The sequence below is a fragment of the Xyrauchen texanus genome, chromosome 5 (genome assembly GCF_025860055.1).
Source record: "Xyrauchen texanus isolate HMW12.3.18 chromosome 5, RBS_HiC_50CHRs, whole genome shotgun sequence".
Lineage (NCBI taxonomy): Eukaryota > Metazoa > Chordata > Actinopteri > Cypriniformes > Catostomidae > Xyrauchen > Xyrauchen texanus.
The window spans coordinates 36,101,134-36,125,052 of record NC_068280.1 but is presented as its reverse complement, the minus strand read 5'-3'; the positions used below and the strand labels follow the sequence as shown (position 1 = coordinate 36,125,052).

General features: G+C 40.4%; 1 protein-coding gene across 3 annotated transcripts in view; it reads right to left on the bottom strand.

Moving 5' to 3' along the window:
• The window catches only part of LOC127643776 (TBC1 domain family member 1-like), a 129,160-nt gene that overhangs the window by 89,726 nt on the left and 15,515 nt on the right, over positions 1-23,919 (bottom strand). Inside the window, exon 1 of one of the 3 annotated variants that reach the window (XM_052126651.1) lies at positions 11,156-11,304. The exons of the other annotated variants lie outside the window; for them this stretch is intronic. Within the exon in view, the coding sequence (XP_051982611.1) occupies positions 11,156-11,230 (75 nt within the window). The 5' untranslated portion in view covers positions 11,231-11,304. Of the gene's footprint in view, positions 1-11,155; positions 11,305-23,919 lie in introns of those variants that run through there. 3 annotated transcript variants of the gene reach the window in all.

The following is a 23,919-nucleotide window of genomic DNA, read 5'->3' as shown; positions in this document are numbered from 1 at the left end:
GGGGAAACGGGGAACCATTGAAGCTGTATATAGCAAAGATGGAACGCTGTTGACCTCAACCGAGGAGGTTATTGGGCGGTGGAAGGAACACTTTGAAGAACTCCTAAATCCCAACATGCCCTCTATGGTAGAGGCAGAGCCGGAGGATGATGGGGGATCAGATTCTATTTCCCTCGGGAGGTCACTGAGGTAGTCAAACAACTCCGCGAGTGGCAAAGCCCGGGGATTGATGAGATCCGACCAGAAATGCTGAAAGCTTTGGATGTGGAGGGGGTGTCATGGATGACACGCCTCTTCAACATTGCGTGGAAATCTGGGACAGTGCCTAAGGAGTGGCAGAACGGGGTGGTGGTTCCCCTCTTCAAAAGGGGGATCAGAGAGTGTGTGCCAACTACAGGGGTATCACACTTCTCAGCCTCCCTGGTAAAGTTTACTCCAAGGTGCTGGAGAGGAGGGTTCGGCCGATTGTCGAACTTCAAATTGAAGAGGAACAATGCGGTTTTCGTCCTGGCCATGGAACGACGGACCAGATCTTTACTCTCGCAAGGATCCTGGAGGGGGCCTGGGAGTATGCCCATCCGATCTACATGTGTTTTGTGGATCTGGAGAAGGCGTATGACCGGGTCCCCCGGGAGAGACTGTGGGAGGTGCTGCGGGAGTACAGGGTGGGGGAGTCCCTTCTTAGGGCGATCCAATCCCTGTACGTCCAAAGCGAGAGCTGTGTCCGGGTCCTCGGCACGAAGTCGAGTTCATTCCATGTGGGGGTTGGTCTCCGCCAAGGCTGCGCTTTGTCACCAATCTTGTTTGTGATATTCAGGGACAGGATATCGAGGCGTAGTCGGGGTGGGGAAGGTGTGCGGTTCGGTGGGCTGGGGATCTCATCGCTGCTTTTTACAGATGATGTTGTCTTCATGTCATCATCGGTCCGTGACCTTCAGCTCTCACTGGATCGCTTGGCAGTCGAGTGTGAAGCAGCTGGGATGAGGATTAGCACCTCTAAATCTGAGGCCATGGTTCTCAGCAGGAAACCGATGGAGTGCGTACTCCAGGTAGGGAATGAGGTTTTGCCCCAAGTGAAGGTGTTCAAGTACCTCGGGGTCTTGTTCACGAGTGAGGGGACAATGGAGCGGGAGGTTTGCCGGAGAATCGGGGCAGCGGGGGCGGTATTGCACTCGCTCTATCGCACCGTTAGTAACTGAAAGAGAGCTGAGCCGAAAGGCAAAGCTCTCGATCTACCGGTCAATTTTTGTTCCTACCCTAACCTATGGTCATGAAGGTTGGGTCATGACCAAAAGAACTAGGTCGCGAGTACAAGCGGCCGAAATGGGCTTCCTCAGAAGGGTGGCGGGCTTCTCCCTTAGAGATAGGGTGAGGAGCTCAGTCATCCGTGAGGAGCTCGGAGTAGAGCCGCTGCTCCTTTGCGTTGAAAGGAGTCAGTTGAGGTGGTTTGGGCATCTGGTAAGGATGCCCCCTGGCCGCCTCCCTAGGGAGGTGTTTCAGGCACGTCCAGCTGGGAGGAGGCCTCGGGGAAGACCCAGGACTAGGTGGAGGGATTACATCTCCACACTGGCCTGGGAACGCCTCGGGGTCCCCCAGTCAGAGTTGGTTAATGTGGCTCGGGATAGGGAAGTTTGGGGCCCCCTGCTGGAGCAGCTGCCCCCGCGACCCGACTTCGGATAAGCGGTTTAAGATGGATGGATGGAAGATGGACAACAGAAATCTGCCCTTGAAGAAATCCCCATATAGAAATGTGTGTTTACCGCTAATTCGCCTCCCAGATGTCCCTAATTTTTTCCTCTGAAGTTTTGTGATTACTGAGACAATTCATTGAAATTAGCCAGCTTACTATCATTTTAATTTCACAAATAAAAGCAATCAAAAGAGGAGGAATTGCAATCAAAAAGGAACAGCTGCCCTTCTGATAGGACTCTAATATTGGTCCTGATGTTGTGCCTATTGCAGATTGCCACCGGTTCCGGCCCGAAAGCGAATCGTTATGGCCCTGTTCAAGCTGGCAACCTGCACCAAGTAGCGGGGGAAACGTTGTCATCAATCGATGTGTATATGCTGTGTGCAGCTATTAAAGAAGTGATGTAATATCAAGTGTGTAATATCACAGTTCACATATGATACATTCCTGATATTCAATAGGCTATTTTGAACAATCATCTAATCTAAAGCATCACCATCACAACTGCATTATGTCCCACATATTTCTCCAGCAACTTTTAATGACCAAATTAACTTGATTATCATCTAAAATTTATTTTAGTGTCATAATGCAATTTAAATTTTCTGAAGAAGCTGAGCAAATGGGATCTGAGGTAAAGAGGGTTAGATTTAAAATATATAAACATTTTAAAATGTTCAAAAGCTCGTTTTCTGAAAGTGAACTCACTGATAGTTTATAGTCTTGAAAAAAGTGTAGAACATTCTGAGAATGTCATTCAGCTGACTTTTTTCATCTACAGAACAGGGTAAGGTTAATTTAAGTTTGCGTAAAGAAAAGACCTATATAGGTCTAAAAATTATATTTTTTATTTCATTATGCTTTTTTCGTTTGGTAATTAATTTGATTTAATACAGGGAATTTTGCCGGCATTTTTTCAAAAGTAAACTAAACAATAATTTAATAGAATTGGGCTACAAGTGTTCCGTAAAAAAAAAAAAAAAGCACACTGAAACTTTTCTCCTAGTATTGTGTAATATTTTTTATTTAAAACATCTTTGTGCACAGAAATTATATGCTTTATGTTTTGTGGGCTAATTCTGTGACAGCCGTCTATTATTTTTAAATGGTGTGGAAAAGCAGCTTTAATAAATAAATGGATGTCTACTCTGATTAAATTAATGACAAACAGTGGCCATACATTTGATCTCCTTGCACTTTGAGTTGGCACTCCTGAAGTGTCATGTTTGCGGTATCGGATCTATATGTCATTAAGATCAATCCATAATCACATACAATAAATTGGCTTTTAAGGATGTATATACATTGTCATCATGATTAACAAAGGATTGGGGTAAATTCTTTCATGTGACAAAATTTTTGCGTTAATGCCAATTTTCTTGACAAAAAGTGTTTCCAAACATGGTTTTCACGACATTTGATGTATCGACCTTTATGCATTATGCACTAGACTACTTTATGAGTTTATGAGCTAGAGTTAAACAGAAAAATATTATGTCGACACTAGTGAAATTTTTGCGATAATTTGCATTTCCATCAGCTTTATTTTGATGCGCTAAAACATTTTTCGCCACAAATTCTTGGATGGAAACGTAATTACTGAGATGGTTGGAATTCCATTAAAATATTTACATAATGCAATAACATCGAAAAAATTAGACACACAAACATGGCATTTATATTAGGGCTTGGTATTACCAGTCACCTCACGATATGATACGTATTGTGATACACATGTCACAAATTTATATATATTGCGATACGTCACGATAACATAATTACATTTCAATTTTTCTTTTTATGGGTATCTTTCAGTTATAATGTCTATTTTGCCTATACAGTATGAAATAAATGATCTTTCAGCTAATGTTGTTATTCATTATGCAAGAGACCTTCTAACTTGTTCATTTATTATGAACATGGACATGTACATTTTACTAACTTAATTTTATCATTAGTTTTTCATCATTTTGTTGACAATTTATCTTTATAAAAAATATTGTCCATATATTACATCAATAAACATTATGTATTGAAATTACATATATTTTATTGCATATATACAGTATATTGTTACATGTTTGTTGTTTGCATGACTAATTTGCACTATTTACAGATATTTACAATGTAGATATTTACTTATGTAGATATGTAGAACTAGTGCTCAACCGGTTTTAGTGTTTTTTTGACCGAATGCCTACTTTACAGCATTCATGCTATGTGTAATTGGAATTATTTGTTTCTTTTGTTGTTTTTGACAAATAACTGACTGTAGAGAACAGAAAAGATATTAAAAGAGACATTATTAAACAACAAATGGTTTGCTTGGATCTAGTCTTTGGATTCACATCACACAAAAAGAGTCAAAGCTTTAACTCTCAGCTTGCAGTGAAAAATCTCAGTGCAGAACTTCTTCGCCACTACACCACTCAAACACTGGTGAGTGAAATCTAAAAAAAATGTGCCAGCCATTGGCTAATCACAGACATTTTTTGTAGCATATGGGAAGTATTTACGCACATATGACTGTAGGGGGTTGCAGACAGAAAGGAAGAGCAATCTTGGCATTTTAAGAATTGACATTAGGATCCTACAAATGAAGAACATGTGAGAAAGGTCCAGCGTGTCCGTCACAGATACCGTGAATCCTGCAGGATTAGTTTCAGTCTCTTTGGTGACTCATAGAATTGTCTCTTGACTGCCTTGAAAATATCACAATATATATCACGATACATGGATCGAAGTATTGATACAATATTGTGACAAAAATATTTGATTGTATCGACACAGCCCTAATTTATATATTCGTGGCATTTATATATTCGCGGTTGTGGCATTTATATTTTCGCTTAAAAATTCCATTATTTGGACAAAAAATTTGGATTTTGGAATTTAATTAGGTTGCACGACACGTGAAGCATTTTTTTTTTAGCTGTCATTTAAGAAGAGTTGTGCACTTTTTATTTTAATATATCTCTTTACATAAATACTATTTTCCACTTAAAAACTATAATTTCGTTATTTTACTCACTGATGAGCAAAAGGTCGAGGCAGAAATGACCATGTACCTGCAGGAAATGGCCATTGATTGGGAAGAGGACCCGCTGACTTGGTGGAAAACGAACGACAGAAGGTTTCCGTTCATGGCAAGATTAGCACGGAAATATCTGTGCATATGTGCTACCAGTACTCCATCATAGCGGGTCTTCAGCACAGCGGGTAGTGTAGTTACTCCAATCCGCAGCTTATTAAAACCAGATAAAGTGAATATGTTGGTATTTCTGGCCAGAAACATCGAAATTTAAACATGGTCTATGGTGAAAGATATTAGACTTCTTTACGCATTTTTCAGCCATCCGTTCTGGAGCTATTCGATTTTGCATATTATTTTTTAAACGTTCATTTGTGTAGTTCATATGACCACTTTACAATATTTCAATAACATAATTTATTTTGTAGCCTGTGCTGAAGTTAATTGTGCTGCTAATTATAAGTGAAATGTTAATGCCGAGTTTCGGTCTGAGTGTTGTTCCGTTTTCTTGTTCTTTATTTGTTGTTCTTCTATGTTTTAATAAATGTGTGTTATTCATATTCACCTTGTTTCTTTCATTTGATTTGACATTATGGATTTATGGCCAAGGAAATTTTTCTTTAAAAGTATTAACCAGACAAAAGTTATTTGACATTCGCTGGTCTGGGTTTATCTTAAACTGCCGCTTCAGTGTAAAAGAGCTGTGACAATGAGCAAGAATTGAGACACTACAACTAAACTACTAATAATTAATTAATAAAGGCTATTTTCTTGTAGCCTACAACATAAAATATTTTAATCTAAATGTACAGTGTAAGACATGTAAAAAAAAGACAAGAAGCTAACAATGTCAAGATCAATATTTGTGTAGCCTGCCTGACACGGTATTTTCACAGACTAACACATCACGTCTCTGGCATATACCACAGTATTTAAAATAGCATATATGCATTAGTTATATTCTCAATTTAATTTACAGAGCAATCCCTGCAATTTTTTACGTTAACTATAGAAGAGACTAGTGAGTCACACTAGCAAGACTCGCAAAAGGGGGCGTGGCATCACGATGGTGGCTCTACATCGTGATGTTGGTCAGCCATCACGATGGACGATGATATCGTCCATCGGCACAACCCTACCACAAACTTAACTTTATCACACAGCCCTACTTCCTAAAGTTTAAAAATACTTCGAGCTAGGCTACTACTGGTGCTACTGCTTATGTGTCACTCTTTGTCGACATTGGGAATGACAAGACACCGTTTTATGTGCTTAAGGACACTTAAGGCAAACACAATGTCTGTTTATACTCCGTAAAACACATATACACACACAGACAGAGAGAGGAAATCAGGAGGGCTGTAACAGTAAGTAATCCAAAAATATCTTGGCATGAACACAAAAGAGCAGAAACCCCCTAAAAAACTGCTCTTGTCCTTCAGTGAAATAGTGATAATTGCAAGCAGCCTCAGTTAAACTCAGATTATCATGAGCAGACAAAGCACCAAGATCTGGACTATTTAATGACTAAAAGACACCACTCAGTTACTCTGCCATCCTCAAACAAACAAAACTCAAATTTTGATTTCAAGGGCATGTAGCTAAACGTGGTTCATGGCTGTGACATAACTAAAGCCTATTGACTATTTCAAGAAAAGGTATGGGAATGAGCCTAAACTTCTAATTAGAAATCCATCAACAGAGGAAAGCCATTTCAAGGGGTTTTTAATACAGTCAAAGTGATCTGACATTGTGCTGATTTATAATTGCTTTGGGCACTTTTAACTAGAAATACCCCAACAGTTACTTGGGTGAGTCACAAACTGTCTTTACTGTTAGCATAATCATTAAAAAAAAAAGCTTGCCTTAGCATTTTGATGTGCCATCAGGCCAATAAACATCTAAATAAGAGCATGAGAGTAAGAAAGACAGACAGAACAAGAGGGAGTCAAAGGAGTGCCACACAGTTCTAACCTGGAAAACTGCTTTGACTTAATCCAGACATGCAACAGACAAACACACTACTTTGCACACACTGCTGGAAATCTTCTGGAAAGAGGGTCACAAATAATCAAAGATGATTTACTTTAACGTTCTTTTAAAACTCTTTTTGACATTACTGTATACATATGCAGTGCCTGGTCCAAAACAATGTTGGATTTAAGGCAGTGTTATGATCTGGGGTTGCTTCAATTGGTCAGGTCTAGTCTTAGCAATGCTATGCAGCAATAAAATGATGTCAGCTGTGTGCCTTAATGTACCGAATGACCAGGGTATCCCATTAATGGATTTTTTCTTCCCTGATGGCACAGGAATAATCCAGGACGACAATCCCCAAATTCAATGGACTCAAATTGTGAAAGAGTGATTCAGGGAGTATAAGGGATAATTTTCACATGAATTGGCCACCAAAGAGTCCTGACCTTGACCCCAAGTCTTTGGGATGTGCTGAAGAAAACTTTACAGAGTGGTTCGACTCGCCCGTTGTCAGTAGCACCGTTAACGTTGCTGACCTGATCATTGAAGCAACCCCAGATCATAACCATTATTTAAATCCAAATGGAGATTTTTTTTTTTTGGGCCAGGCAGTGTATTTGCATTAGTGTATCTGTCATGTTAAAGTTTTTAAAACAACAGTGTGAAGGCACTATCTAGAGTATATTCCACACACATTTCCCATGAGTTCACAGTGCACACCCACCCACGAGACCGCTATCTCAAAGTTCAGGTTTTTGAGGTCAAATCACAGGAAGAGAGGGGCAACTAGACTATGATGTCATCTAACCACCACTCAACAAAAACAGCACGATTAGTCATATCACAATGAAATAAATGCTAAGAATATATCCAGGTAGCGGACATGACATGCTATAGTTTAGGCCATTTCAAGGACTTTCGGTAGCGGCAACCCAGAACTGTCAAAACAAAATGACTAGCGCGTCCTTTTAGAATCTAGCTAAAACAGAACAAATGTTTACATGAAGTGAACGTATTGTTTGTATTGTTGTAGACTGGAAGCTCCTGTCACCTAGACAAATTCCTTGTATGTGTAAGCATACTTGGCAATAAAGCTGATTCTGATTCTGATTCATCCAGACGTGTTTTTGATACCGAACGTGTCTACGCGAGAGAGGCGTTTATATGCTCACAATTATTTCCTCAGCAGGGAGAATGGGAATATTGTATCGCTCCTGTCATAATCAATAAAGCTGTTCAATGCAGCTTTGTGTGACCTGCAGACAAGGTAAGGATTTATTTTTTAATGTATTAAAAATACATTAAATATATATATATATATTTTTTTATTTTCTTCTCTCTTCTGGTAAAAGCATCTGCTAAATTACTAAATGTAAAAGTAAATGACTTGCGGAGCTTCATTCATTATAATGGGAACGATAGTCACTTTTAGAGCTCTAACTCTCAAACATAAAGTTAGTTGGCCTAAATTTTGTTCACCTACCAGAGATAATATGTGTGCTACAGTTGATATTACTGCATGTCTTCATCCAGCCATCTCGCTTCACTAAAGCAATTCATGCGTCCTTTTGACGTTGCTTTTCGAGATCTAAACACTGTAATTTCCATTACTTCCAGAGAGCCAGTGACAATCGTGTTAACGTTAGTAACGTTAACCATGTTAAAGTCATTGTGATTGAGGCACCTCTCGTTGTTGTTTTGAATGAGGGTGCATTCCATTCAGAAGATGATTCCTATGCCCTATTTCCTTCTAAGACTTTTCCATCCACTGTGAGAGCTTTGAAAGGCAAAAAAGTGTGGGACTCAAACATAAGAGTCATTCAGAACTCACTTTTTAAGTCATTTTATTAGAAATTCAGTTTGAAGCAATCTTACAGCATGACTATCATAATCGTTCTCCCTCCAAAGCGCTCTTCGGAGGGTGATTTAACCCATTTGGAATGTGTAGTCCGAGTTTGACAACGAGCAGGAAATGTTCCAGAAACAAAAAGACATCACTTATTTAGACTGTCTTGAAATTGTCTAGAATTAATTTAAAACTATTTTAAGCAATATTTTTCTTGTTATTGTGTAATTACTAATAGGGCTGTCAATTGATTAAAATAAGTAATCGAATTAATTACATGGTATGTCGATTAATTAATTTAATTAATCACATGCAAAAATGTTTGCTGAGAAAGCCTCTCATGTAACAATACTCCAATATATAATGATTAAATTGCATGAAAAAAAGACAGTAACACTTTACAATAAGGTTAGTTAACATTAATTAATAATATTAGTTAACATGAACTAACAATGCGCAATACTTTTACAGCTTTTATTAATCTTAGCTAATGTTAATTTCAACATATACATTTCTCAAATCAAAAGTTGTGTTTGTTAACATTAGTAATTAGGTCGCTGTCAACACTTGAGATCCCTTTGTTCATATTTGTGCTCCATCAAGCTATGATTGAACACAAGAACGTGCCCTCATCTTGTTTTTGTCTGCTGTCGGTGAGTGTGGTTTGTTCTCTGTATAACCACGTTGCCCAAACAGCTGAAGTTTCGCTTAGAAAAAAAGTTGGTACTTCAAGCTTGAATTGCTCAAATGGAAGGAATATTCCTTATCATGGTCCAGGTACATGATTACTTGCGTTATTTTGACATGTTATTTTTTATATAATTAATCGCACTGAATTAACGCGTTGAATTGATAGCCCTAAAATATATATTTTATAATAAAAAATAATACATATATTTAATATGCATTATATTATTTTGGCACACAATTAAAGCATTAAAAAAAGACAATACAGTATATTATTTCTATATTGAACATAAGCCTATCATGAGTCTACAGTCCATAACAATCCATTTTGCAACTGAATTTGTCAATCAGTCCGAGATTTATTATAAGGGCTTGTTTAAGTATGTGTTAATGTGGGGCCTTGGTAGCTCAGTGACTATTGACACTGACAACCACCCCTGGAGTCACAAGTTCAAATCCATGGTGTGCTGAGTGACTCCAGCCAGGTCTGCTAAGCAACCAAATTCCCCTGATTGCTAGGGAGGATAGAGTCACATGGGGTAACCTCCTTGTGGTTGTGTTTAGTGGTTCTCGCTCTCAATGCATGGTAGCATCTATTGAATAAGTACTAGTATCTATTGAATAAGTACTAGTGCCAAATGAATAAGTACTAGTACCTAATGAATATGTACTAGTAAGTTTTTAAGGAATAAATTCCAAAACAGTTTGCCATACACACACACACACACACACACACGGGAGCACCAGTCACATGAGGTGGAATGAGGAATGGGACATGTGACTATGACACACACCTAGAAATGTGGTGGTACCATTAACTATTAGAGGCAGTACATGTGCAGTTGCGAACACACATACTAGCAAAAACTGAGGGAACAACTAAACAACAACAGACAATCTATGTTATTGATGCTGGACTATCACATGGTCACTAATCACAATGGATACCAGAGAATGAGACACATTAGAGGGAGAAGTAACTGCATTAAATTTCCCACTTTTTACCCATGAGCAAAAACACAGCTTCAATATTTAAATAACTGCCATCTCACATGCACATTTCCTCATCTTGTTCGTGACCCATTGATCTCTCTCTCTCACGCATACACACAAAATACATTTGACACACCATCTATCTTATTCTACACTACCATGAGTTTCACGAGACTATGGACAGACTACTGCTTCAATGAAACGAATGAAGTACACCAACCATCTGCTCCCAACCGGAACGTTCTTTTTGTAATTTTTCATAATGTTTTGGTAGTTTAAACGTACTAGATATAAAGTACTTCTTTAAACATGGCTAAAAAACATCAACTCCGAGCGAGAATAATCATTGTCCCTATACAGCTATTGGTACACTTGACCAACTACAAAATAAACCGCCACTACTATATTTATTAATTTGTCTGGGTGTATTTCTAAGGTAGATAGACCATTTTAATCATACAAAAGCATCGCTAAGACACTTTCTGAGCGTAGCAAGTAAAATATTGAATCTATTAATTTTAACTTCATACGTTTTTTCACAAACTGACACAATGGTACAATCTGAAAACTTAGCAAGCTGCCTAGCTAGAAAGCAGTTTTGAGCTTATCAACAGCGCGCTAATAACATTCGAATCACTGACCAAAAAAATACTCCCTAGGTAGGCAGCGCACTACGTTTCTGAGACATTAAGACAACTTTCCAAGGAATAGTTCAGCATCTGCATGTACTTCAAGGTTTTACATAAACAATGCGAAACGTATTCTTAAAACGGAAAAAAAATACATTAACTGAATAAAAGGCAAACATATTCTTTCAGTGAAACTAAAGTTGGGCTAAAGTTCACTAAACTCACTTTAGAGGCTAACCGACTAGCATGCTAACACTTTCCTAAAAACACACCCCAAACACACACTTTATTCAGATACTCACTGCCCCCTGATCGCTTTTCACATCCCTCCGTAGTAAATTAAAGATGTGAAAGCGCGCTTTCATCGCGTCGGCCATCCAGATCTCCTGGATAAAGTGAAACCAGTGGACCGTTTAGTGTATGTGGACGTTTGAACTGCGCTTAGTGGGATGGGACCGTTCACATGATGAGAGAAAATAACACTCAGATACAAGATCATATCACATCCACAGGGATACACTGTTTGCGCAATATTTCCAATCTGTATGGTGACTCTCGTGTCTCATAAAATATTAAATGTCAAGTTATGGAAAGAATTTCATCGCATAGATCACATTAAGGGAGAAAGAGTAACATAGAGTAAAATATTAACAAAATTGAGTTTAGGCTTTGTTTTAAGATTGTGTATAACTACGTTTAATTGTTGACTGAGATTGTAATTTGCAGGTTGATGGCTAATTAATTCTTCATACATAGGACATTTTCAAATTCAGGTTTCGAACACCACCTGGTGGCACCTGGGACTTACAGTCACTGTACAAACTTCAAAAGACTATAAAACAACAGTGGCGTGGGAACAGACTGTGAACTGTGAAATTGATTTTGGATTGAGTTTTGAGGAAATTAGTTTATACATAACTTATACTTTTTTTTTATCATAATATGATAAATTTGATCTAATTATTTAGATTCAAAATCTAAAATAAATGCATTTAAAGCTTGAATCTAAATTAGATTGAATTAATGTAATTTTGGTTTGATATTTTATTATATATTTATTGTACCCTAAATAAGCAAAATTGGCATCCAGTTGTTGACAAAAAAATGTGTCACCGTTGGTAAATATTAGCAAAGAATGCTGAGAAAAATATGTCGTTATTGTTTATACTTTTGATCTTTCATTAAAAATGTCATATCCATTCTAATGGATATCAAACAATTGCAAACACAACACAAGTTTTCTAAATATATATTTGACAAATATATGTGTGGCACAATTATTGGCATCCTTTTATTCAATACTTTGTGCAACCTCCCTTTGCCAAGATAATAGCTCTGAATCTTTCCCTGTAATGCCGGATGAGGTTGGGGAACACATGGCAATGGATCTGAGATCATTCCTCCATACAGAATCTCTCCAGATCCTTCAATTGTTTAGGTCTACACAAGTGGACTCTCCTCTTCAGTTCACCCCACAGGTTATCGGGTTCAGTTCAGGGGACTGAGATGGCCATGGCAGTACCTTGACTTTGTACTCAGTGAACCATTTTTGTGTTGATTTTTATTTGATTGTTTTGGATCATTGTCCTGCTGGAAGATCCAACCATTCCCATTTTAAGCATTCTGGCAGAGTCAGTCAGGTTTTGATTTTGTATCTGATAGTCCATGATGCCATGTATACAAACAAGATGTCCAGGACCTCTTTCATAAAAACAGCCCCACAATGTTTAAAATCCACCACCATATTGAACCGTGGGAATGGGGTACTTTCCATATGGCTACCAAACCCATCTCTGGTATTTTATCTGACCACAGAGTCCTGTCCCACTTGAAGTTCCAGTAGTGTCTGGCAAGCTGGAGACACTTGAGTTTGTTGTTGGATGAGAGCAGATGCTTTTTTCTTGAAAACCTCCAAACAACTTGTGGTCATGTAGGTGAAGTCTAATTGTAGTGTTGGAGACTTTCTGACCCCAAGACCCAACATATTTCTGCAATTCTCAAGCTGTGATCCTTGGAGAATTTTTGTAGAATGCCGCTCGAACCATCCACCTCACCGTGCGTGGAGACATTGTAGACACACGTCCTCTTCCAGGCCCATTCTGAACATCTCCAGTTGATTGGAACTTCTAAATTATTGCCATGATAGTGGAAATGGGTATTTTCAATGCTTTAGCTATTTTCTTATAGCCACTTCCTATTTTATGAAGCTCAACAACCTTTGCCGCACATCATAACTTTATTCTTTGGTCTTAAACATTTTGATGGATGACTAAGGGAATTTGGCTTGTGTGTTAGCTCATATTTATACCCCTGTGAAACAAGAAGTCATAGCAAAACAATTTCACATTCCTAGTCACCAAGGTGTACTAAAATGTTTTAATTATCAATGGGAATATACGTCAGATATATTTTACTCATACAAATTTCTAGGGCCTTCACAGCCTTCTTTGTTCATATTAACCAAGGGTGCCAATATTTTTGGCCACAATTGTATTTAACAACTGTACATCTTCAGTGATCATTTGAGCACAATCTCTCTCTCTCTCTCTCTCTCTCTCTCATACACACACACACACACACACCTCATCTCTCTGTCCAACTTAATGGATCAAGTCCCTTGACACTGTAATTTAAATCTATCTAATCTTTCTGCCTTCATACAGTAAACACTTAAAAAAATCTTCCTCTTTCAAAAAGTACTACAAAAGGCTGCATAAGCCATAAAGGCAGTTTAAAAGAAAGCCATACTTGTATTTTAGTAAACATAAAACTTTAATCTATTAAATAATAAATGGCATAAAAGTTTATTTTTTAAATCAGATTTTCTGATACATATTTTTGAGAAAATACACAAAAAAAAAAACATATATTTTTGTTTTACACATCCATTACATGTTAAGTTTTAAGTGCTGATATAACCACATATTTAAACCAATTTAATTGTCATCTTGGTTTCTGCATATGTGAGTTGTGTAGAAATTCCTATTCACTGTGAAAATCTTTTTGTGCATGTGTATGTGTTATGCTCAAGAATTAAAGCAGAAACATTGATCAAACCGTCCCTAACATTACCAAAAAAATAAGCTTTCTAATTTGTGGTGAGATATCCAAATTACCAGCGAAACAACATTCGGAAGAGGATATGGCATTTCTCTGTGAGTAAACAACAACAAATTGACACTAATCAGACATTTTTAATTGTTGAATTTAGTGAAGAATGTTAGGCTTATAGAACAGTAATAGCTTTAATAGTTTTGCTGAAAGTAGATTATGCTATGGGTTTATGATATATGATAGTATGAAGAGTTTGAAATAACAAACATACTTTTTGTATTAAAGGAATGTTAGACTCAATGCAAGTTAAGCTCTATCGACATACTGTAGCAACAAGTTTCAACCCGTCCCTCAGTTTGTAGAAACAAAAATATATTGCATGCACCATAATGCAATCAAGGGCTCTATTTCACATCTTATCCAATTTTCATGCACAATTTTCATGCCAGCATGAAACTAAAGTGGGCATGGGTGGGAGTGTTTGCACTTTAAATCATGCACTTTAAAACTATGTCCATGATGATTATTGTTGTAGCTGTTTTATGAAGCAAATGTTTATTAGATTTGTGTTCAACTATCTATAGGTCGTAGTTTATTTTTCAATGACTATTATAATTATGTTTTTATTTACAACTGTATTTATGATCTCATTTGTATTGGTATTCTTCCACCTGTTGTCGTAGAGTGATTCTTATGTCACTGCAAAAGAGGCAGGTGGAAGAAGTTCAACAGAATAAAATGTTTGGATTTGGTATGATTTTTTGACCACCTCATCATTTTGATTATATTTTCGTTTAATTTAAGGTGTTATTTGAATTTGAAATATCTGTGGTTTCAATAATAAAAAAACAAATCAAAATTAAAATCGGACGGTAGAAGTGAAGTGTGTTCTGATTAATGCAAGCCATAATTTTTGTGTCAGTGTAAAAATTATTAATAATACTTACATTCTCTATAATTAAATGGAGCCTACATCCAAATCCTGAACCACATTTTTCATGTGTATAAAAGGGCCGTGTCACTGTCATAGGAATATGCCTGGCATTCATCAAGGACACCGTTAATGCACAAAAGAACGAAAGTCCATATTTCTATTCTTCAAATTAATTGCATACGGAATTAATTTACACTACCAACTTCTAATGAATGTGATGTCTTTGATTATAGTAATGGTGCTTGAGGGAATGGACAATTTAACTGGATGCAGAATCTGCAATAACCGGAGAAGAACCACCGAATTAAATTTCACTTGACCCAGCACATTAGTGCTTTGTCCACATGCTTGCACGAAAATACCAAAACTTCATGATTATGTGCTTATGACTTATGGAGCTGCGTTAATTGCTAGCGCTCTTAAAATAGGGCCCATAAAGTCTATGGGGCAAGACACTGCACCAGAATAAATATCCACAAAGCCCAAGACTTATGTGTTAACATTGTATTGGTTAACAAGAGACTAGCATGATCAAATCACTTATTACAGTAGTTGTGAAACATTATAATAAAATATTTCAAACTGCCATGACCATGTAAAGCCAGAAAACCATCTGGTAAACTTCCAAATTATACACAGGAATACCAGCTAAAGATTGTTTACATGGAGCAAACTCCACCCACAGGAAGTTTTTTTAAATATATGAAGAATTAAATAACTAATTGCTTGGTTTTTGCTTCTAAAGTCTCAGAAATGCCATGCCTTAGACTTCCTTTGAACACTACAATTCAGTCAGATTTTGTTTGTTTATACAAGAGTCTAAATTACTTTCTGTGGTATAAGAAACAAGGAGCATTACTTCACCTGCAACTACATATACTACTAAGCTGCCAAGATACTAAGTTGCCATAACTTAAATGTGACATGTTATTTCCACAGCTGTCAGCCTAATATTACAGAGACTTTATGAACAACATGAAAGAATGAAAGGCATTTGGGATATGCTCAGCTGTTAAGCCAAAGCACAGCTGTAATGTCACCCACATGAAAAGATGCAGTAAGTGAAATTATGTTAGCCCAAATTGGCTGGTGAAAAGCTAACATAAAAGCAGGTGGAAAACATGTCATGATAATTTATGGGTTAGGTGAGTAGAGCACAGAGAAGGTCATTCAATTGTTGTTTTGCAGTCTAAAAGAAGAACACATGGCTGTGTGCAGTTGAGGGAATGCCAACATTATCTGAATCTCAGTAATTCAGGCACATCCGCGTGTGCAGACACACAGATTTTGGAAAGTGTGTGTGAAAGCACATGGGTGACAGGCAGTCAAAAGAGAGTAACATAAGAGACAAATCGTCTCGGGTTACATGTGTAACCCTTGTTCCCTGAAAAAGGCGGAACGAGATGTTGCGCTGCTAAGCGCTACGGGGGAACAACTCTAACTGTGAACCGAGCTGAAATAGTGTGTGTAACATGTCAATGAACATTGACTGGAATTTATAGCCTCGGTTGATGTAATCATTAGATGCACCTGTGGCCAGGCTATAAATGGATACGTCACCAGGTGTCGTCAGATATTTCTTTTTGAAGTGCAGTCCTGGGACGTCCCAGTGCGGCAAAGAAGCGCAACATCTCGTTCCGCCTTTTTCAGGGAACAAGGGTTACACATGTAACCTGAGACGCTCCCTTTACAAAAGGCTTCACTACGATGTTGCGCTGCTAAGCGCTACAGGGAACGCAATACCCACACCGCCGCACTTGGGGCTGTCCGGACCCCTACGGTTGTGCAGTGTACTCACAAAAACGCGAGAGGTCTCAGACATGAGCTTGAGATGTCGACTCAAGGGCATAAGAGCCCGGAGTGCAGAACATCCAAACTAAAAAAGTCCAATGAATGTGTGCGAAGAGGACAACCTGCCGCATCACAAACTTGTTTAGGCATGGGCTGAGATGTCGACTCAAGGACATAAGAGTCCGGAGTAGCAAAGCATCTAGCCCATAAAGTTCGATGAATGTGTGCGAAGAGAACCCTATCGCAACACAAACTTGTCATAAAAACTGATGAATGTGAGCGGAGAGGACCAGCCTGCCGCATCACACACTTGTCCAGACATGAGCTTGAGATGTCGACTCAAGGGCATAAGAGCCCGGAGTGCAGAACATCCAAACTAGAAAAGTCCAATGAATGTGTGCAGAAAGGACAACCTGCCGCATCACAAACTTGCTGCAGAGGGAGACCTCTAGCCAAGGTTTTAGAGGAGGAGAGCCCTCTGGTAGAGTGCGCCCTGAAACCTACTGGCGAAGCTTGACCGTGCGCCTCGTAGGCCCGGGCAATAATGAGGATGCCTCTTTGAGGGCACCCCACCCACCAAGCCGTGGCAAACCACAGTGGCCACATAGAACCTGGCAGTGGTGAGGCAAGTGCCCGCTGACAGTTCTTTCTACAGAAAATCCAGAACTGAAGCAAACTGGCAGTTAGTTGGTTCTGTAATAAGAACTTTAGTAGAAGGAAACGCATGCAGGCGCATTTGCCTTACTACGTTCAGCCCCTCCCGAGGGGGACTGGGCGACTCGGGGAGAAGTAGAGGAGACATTGCGCTATCAACAGAGGCGAAGAGGTCCTCTTCTGCCCTGTAAAATCTACCCAGATCAGTTCCAAGTGGAGGGAGCCCTAGCACTTCTCAAGAGAAAACCCTGTGAACCTCATTTGGTACCCTTAGGGGCCAGACATGAAAGGTTTCACAATTCGGGCCAAGGATGAGAAGGTCCTCCCTGTTCGTAATCGCCCAAGGCGAGCCGTCGAGGAGAGGAATTAGCTCTGAGAACCATATCCTGTTCGGCCAGCGCAGCGCCATTAATAGGAGGCAAGACCCTTGCTGGTGAACATCGCCAAGACTCCCGGGAGCAGAGAAACTGGGGAAAGAAATTCATACAGACGCATTCTGGGTCATGTATGTGTCTTAACGTCCAGACCCAAGGGGGCTGGGTGATTTCAGGGAGAAGTAGAGGAGACATTGTGCTATTCATAGAGGCGAAGAGGTCCTCTTCTGCCCTAAGATCTCACCCAAACTTGTTCCAAGTGGAAAAAGCCTGGCATTTAAAAAGGTCTCGATAACCTCAGGAGAGAGCCCTGTGTCCTTCAGTTGGTACCCTTAGGGGCCAAACATGAAAGATTCCACTATTTGGGGCAGGGATGAAATATTGCCCTGTGCCTGAGATAGAAGATCCTTCCTCTTCGGAATCGCCCAAGGAGAGCCGTCGAGGGAAGAGATTAGCTCCGAGAACCAAGCCCTGTTCGGCCAGCGCGGTGCTATCAGTAAGAGGCAAAAAACCCTTGCTGGCGAACTCTGGGCAACTACTACCTTAGGGTGGAGTTCTTAACTCCCCCCGTTGGTATTTTCTGTCTGGACCGTAAATCTGCTCCCATAACGGGCATCCAGGGATATAACTGACCTGAGTGACAGGAGCTTGCCCTGGCCCCTAAGGAGAACCCAACGTGTCAGAAATACAGCTGACAAGAACGTGGGTCTCCTTGATGATTTATGTAAGAGGCTACCGCTGTATTGTCCACCCGCACCAAGACATGGCAGCCTCAGGAGGAGGTATTTCAGGGCCAGAAATACAGCCATCAACCCGAGACAGTGACAACCGAGCTGATGATCCTCCTATCCCCTTAAGCTGGACGACCACTTAAGGCCGCTACCCCGCCCATCAGGGAGGCGTCTGTCGTTAGCAGCCTGCGACAACAAGACGCACCTAGAGTGGGACCCAAGGCAGAAAACCGGGGTCTGAACCACATAGAAAGGGAACGAAGCCTGAGGCGCGTAACCCTATTTAGCCTAGGGGTTTTGGCCCTTGGAAGAAATCCCCTGGCTTTTGGCCACAACAAAAACGGTCTCATGAGCAGAAGGTCCAGAGGGATCACCGTTGATGCGTTCGCCCTGAGACCTGGAAATCGTTGATACTGATAACAGTGCAACCTTGACCTAGCCTGACTTTGCTCAGGGTGATCTGAACGGACTCAATACTAGCGGGAGACAGTTGTGCCCGCATTGTGATTGAACTCCATACGATGCCCCGATAGACTCAACCCCAGAGAAACAGATGAGCTAAGACGATGTCCCTGTGCTGAACTGCCAGTTCCTGGAACTGCGCTAGGATCAGCCAGTCGTCTACATAATTCAGAATGCAGATGCCCCGGAGTTGCAAGGAGCCAGCGCTACATCATGCATTGTGAATGTGCGGGTAAAAAGGGCTAGGCTGAGTGAAAGAACCTGACCCTGGAAGACTTCGCCCCCGGAAGTGAACCTCAGGAACTTTCCATGTTGTGGCAGAACTTCTAAATGAAGTATAGAAGTGCGTCATAAGATCGATGGTGACCAGCCAAACGAGTTGTAGGGCTTGAGACACGACCGTCTTGACAGGCATCATCTTGGACTTGAACACCCACGGGTAGTTCAAGCTTTAAGATCTAAGCCAGACGCCACCCCTCACCCTCCATGGGAAACGGGAAGTATTTAGTGTAATAACCTAACTCTCTCTCTGGAAGGGGAACACATACCATGGCCCCTTTAACCAGGAGATTGATTTTTGTTTTTGTTTTTTTACAAAAAAAAGAAATCCGGTTTACGGTATTGAGAACACGCCGTTGAAACACGGAAAAGCGGCGAGTGAATTAAATCCTGACGCCCTTATAAGACCCACAGAAAAGAATATATCCAGCAGAAGTTTCCACGTTGCCAGGATCTCTGAGATGGGTATTATATTTGAACACTTCCTGTTGAGGGGTTGTTGGGTGTTTCGCGTCCTGAATAAAATGCAGGAACAGCGAAAACACCCAATTTTGACGGAAGCCTCTGCAACCCGAAACACCAAGAGGTTGCGGGAATTTAGGGGCTTCGAGGGGGTACCGGGAGGGGTGAAGTGAAGCACGCGCCCCGTCCCGAGGGGAGCTACCCCCTAATCTAGGCGCAAGACCATCAGGGTTTTCTCTTACTAGAAATGATAGCCCTGAGGTCTTGCTTCGGGGGCTGGCGAGGGAGGCGAGACTGTCCCCAATCCCTGGGAGGAGGAGCACGACTCGCCACGCTTTGCTTTTGAGCCTCCGTTCAGACAGGACTGAGGCGGGTCTGAGGCTTGCTCGCCAAGCGCAGAACCCACACTCAGGTCGTCCGGGAGGTCATTCTGGTACGCCTGTAAAACAGCATGGTGTGCAGAGCAGCACCAGCCTGGCCTGCTGCTTGATAAGCCCTTCCCACTAAAGTGGAGGTTGTCCTACAAGGCTTTGAGGGGAGAGAGGGCTTCTAAAGTGACGATGCCGAGCCCGGCGAGAAGCGCCTCTTCGACCGGCGGCATCACTGAATACCCGCGTGCCTCAGCACCCACGATGGTCAAATATAATGACGTCAAGGGTATGTGAACACGGGAAGAAAATATATATATATATATATATATATATATATATATATATATATATATATTATTTATTTATTTATGTATTTATGTATTTATTTATTTTTTTAGGGGTTCCTCCATGAGCGAAAAAGCTCTTCATGGAGGTTATCAAAGAAGGAAGGGACTCATGAGGCGTTCCCTTCCTTAGACTGGAAGATAAAATCTATCCCCTAATTTGGAGGGTTTGGTGTCTCTTTTTCACGTGGCCAGTCCAATCTGGCAACCGCTTGAGTAACAACATCGAGCAATTCCTCCGTAGATTTTTTTATCGCGGACGGAAAGCTCGAGGCGGGAAGAGAATCGTGATCCTCCTCATGATCCGAAGAAGCGTCGGAGCAGCTCGAGATCATGTGAAGGACCAGCTGGGTTTGGGGAGAAAGTGAGAGAAAGGGATCAACCCGTCTCTTGCTCCTCAGCCAAATCCATGCAAGAGCCCCACGAACGATCTTTATATATACTTCTTTTTCGTGAGTGCTGACTCCCGGAAGCAAGCGAGGCGACCACGAAGCACTCTGCCTGTTAAAGCAAATCGCAGTGCTCGCACCCGCCCTGCTGCAACGCGAGAGCAGCGTGCTCTTACCCCCAAACAAACAGAGCAAAAACTGATGTGTGTCCTCTTCAGCTATAGAGCAAGAAGAGGGGAACACGCACCGTTTATGACTTTCAGTCATTCTCTCTTTTTTCTTTCTTTTTTTTTTTAGAAATATATATATATATATATATATATATATATATATATATATATATATATATATATATATATATAATATTTTCTAAACAGAAGAGAGAAGAAAAAAAGAGAACAAAAAGAACAACGTTCACTGCACACTGCTTAACTGATTCTAACTTCTAACAGAGGAAAGAAAGTTTTGACAGGGTTTGTGAAACACAGAGAAACAGAATCGCTCTGAAAAAAGAGTTTCTGACGACACCTGGTGACGTATCCATTTATAGCCTGGCCACAGGTGCATCTAATGATTACATCAACCGAGGCTATAAATTCCAGTCAATGTTCATTGACGTGTTACACACACTATTTCAGCTCGGTTCACAGTTAGAGTTGTTCCCCGTAGCGCTTAGCAGCGCAACATCGTAGTGAAGCCTTTTGTAAAGGGAACATACTTTTTAGCATACTTCCCCCAACACCTGTCCAGGGTTCGAAATGAGGGGGGTCTGGGGGGGTCCCGGACCACCCATAAGGCATTAGGGACCCCCCATAAGAATTTATTTTTTGATTTTGGGGGGGTCCCCGACAAATATATTTTAACAATAAAAATTATTTTGAAAATTAAAGATCTTTATTGACGTTTTATATTTTTAACAGTAATTAATTAATTTCCTAGCGCTAGGCAGCAATCAGGGCAGCTATTAGCCGATTACAGCGTCACAGATTGTGGTTTCGGCAGCGCTCCCGCAGACACATGACACAGTCTGTAGCTGAACGCAGCAAAACCGAGACCTCCTGAGTGAAAATCCTGTAAGTGCTTGGATTATGTTTATATCTCCATAATAATTGCTTATAGTAAAATATTAGGAGTTCGAGTTTCTATATCAAAAGTTGCATTAACTAGATACCAAGTGTAATAATTAGAAGAGTGCGTTTGTCAGCGTTTGTTTCTAGCTGTAGCCTATGTGTATGAAGCCAAATGATCTGCCAGATAACAGCAGACCTAGCAGCTATATGATTACGTTTGGTTTGTTCCAATAATAATGAACGTAACTTTATAAAACTGAACGTAACTTTTTCAGAAACAATCGAAAATATGCCATTACAAAAGAAGAAAAACACAATGAAAATGATAAAATAAGTAAATAAATTAACTCAGTCACAAACATGTAACCAGCTCTTCAAATAAGCTTCATACTTTGTTAAATGTTTTTCAAAGCTTCGCTTTTCGCAAATCGTGGATTCCTAATGCATTGCCACAGATTTCGTTAATGCTTCGCAGTTTTTCGTTTGCTGTTTTTTTTTCCTTCATATGCTTTTTTTTTTTTTTTGACACAAACCTCTAGTTGGGGCGGGCTTAACTGTGATCTACTCTGATTGGATAGTGAGCTTTTGTTGGACAGGTGCTCTCTGAACTAGAAGTACAGACGTCACTCAGTGTACAGTGAGGAAAATAAGTATTTGAACACCCTGCTATTTTGCAAGTTCTCCCACTTAGAAATCATGGAGGGGTCTGAAATTGTCATCGTAGGTGCATGTCCACTGTGAGAGACATAATCTAAAAAAAAAATCCAGAAATCACAATGTATGATTCTTTAACTATTTATTTGTATGATACAGCTGCAAATAAGTATTTGAACACCTGTCTATCAGCTAGAATTCTGACCCTCAAAGACCTGTTAGTCTGCCTTTAAAATGTCCACCTCCACTCCATTTATTATCCTAAATTAGATGCACCTGTTTGAGGTCGTTAGCTGCATAAAGACACCTGTCCACCCCATACAATCAGTAAGAATCCAACTACTAACATGGCCAAGACCAAAGAGCTGTCCAAAGACACTAGAGACAAAATTGTACACCTCCACAAGGCTGGAAAGGGCTACAGGGAAATCGCCAAGCAGCTTGGTGAAAAAAGGTCCACTGTTGGAGCAATCATTAGAAAATGGAAGAAGCTAAACATGACTGTCAATCTCCCTCGGACTGGGGCTCCGTGCAAGATCTCACCTCGTGGGGTCTCAATGATCCTAAGAAAGGTGAAAAATCAGCCCAGAACTACACGGGAGGAGCTGGTCAATGACCTGAAAAGAGCTGGGACCACCGTTTCCAAGGTTACTGTTGGTAATACACTAAGGCGTCACGGTTTGAAATCATGCATGGCACGGAAGGTTCCCCTGCTTAAACCAGCACATGTCAAGGCCCGTCTTAAGTTTGCCAATGACCATTTGGATGATCCAGAGGAGTCATGGGAGAAAGTCATGTGGTCAGATGAGACCAAAATAGAACTTTTGGTCATAATTCCACTAACCGTGTTTGGAGGAAGAAGAATGATGAGTACCATCCCAAGAACACCATCCCTACTGTGAAGTATGGGGGTGGTAGCATCATGCTTTGGGGGTGTTTTTCTGCACATGGGACAGGGCTGACTGCACTGTATTAAGGAGAGGATGACCGGGGCCATGTATTGTGAGATTTTGGGGAACAACCTCCTTCCCTCAGTTAGAGCATTGAAGATGGGTCGAGGCTGGGTCTTTCAACATGACAATGACCTGAAGCACACAGCCAGGATAACCAAGGAGTGGCTCTGTAAGAAGCATATCAAGGTTCTGGCGTGGCCTAGCCAGTCTCCAGACCTAAACCCAATAGAAAATCTTTGGAGGGAGCTCAAACTCCGTGTTTCTCAGCGACAGCCCAGAAACCTGACTGATCTAGAGAAGATCTGTGTGGAGGAGTGGGCCAAAATCCCTCCTGCAGTGTGTGCAAACCTGGTGAAAAACTACAGGAAGCGTTTAATTGCAAACAAAGGCTACTGTACCAAATATTAACATTGATTTTCTCAGGTGTTCAAATACTTATTTGCAGCTGTATCATACAAATAAATAGTTAAAAAATCATACATTGTGATTTCTGGATTTTTTTTTAGATTATGTCTCTCACAGTGGACATGCACCTACGATGACA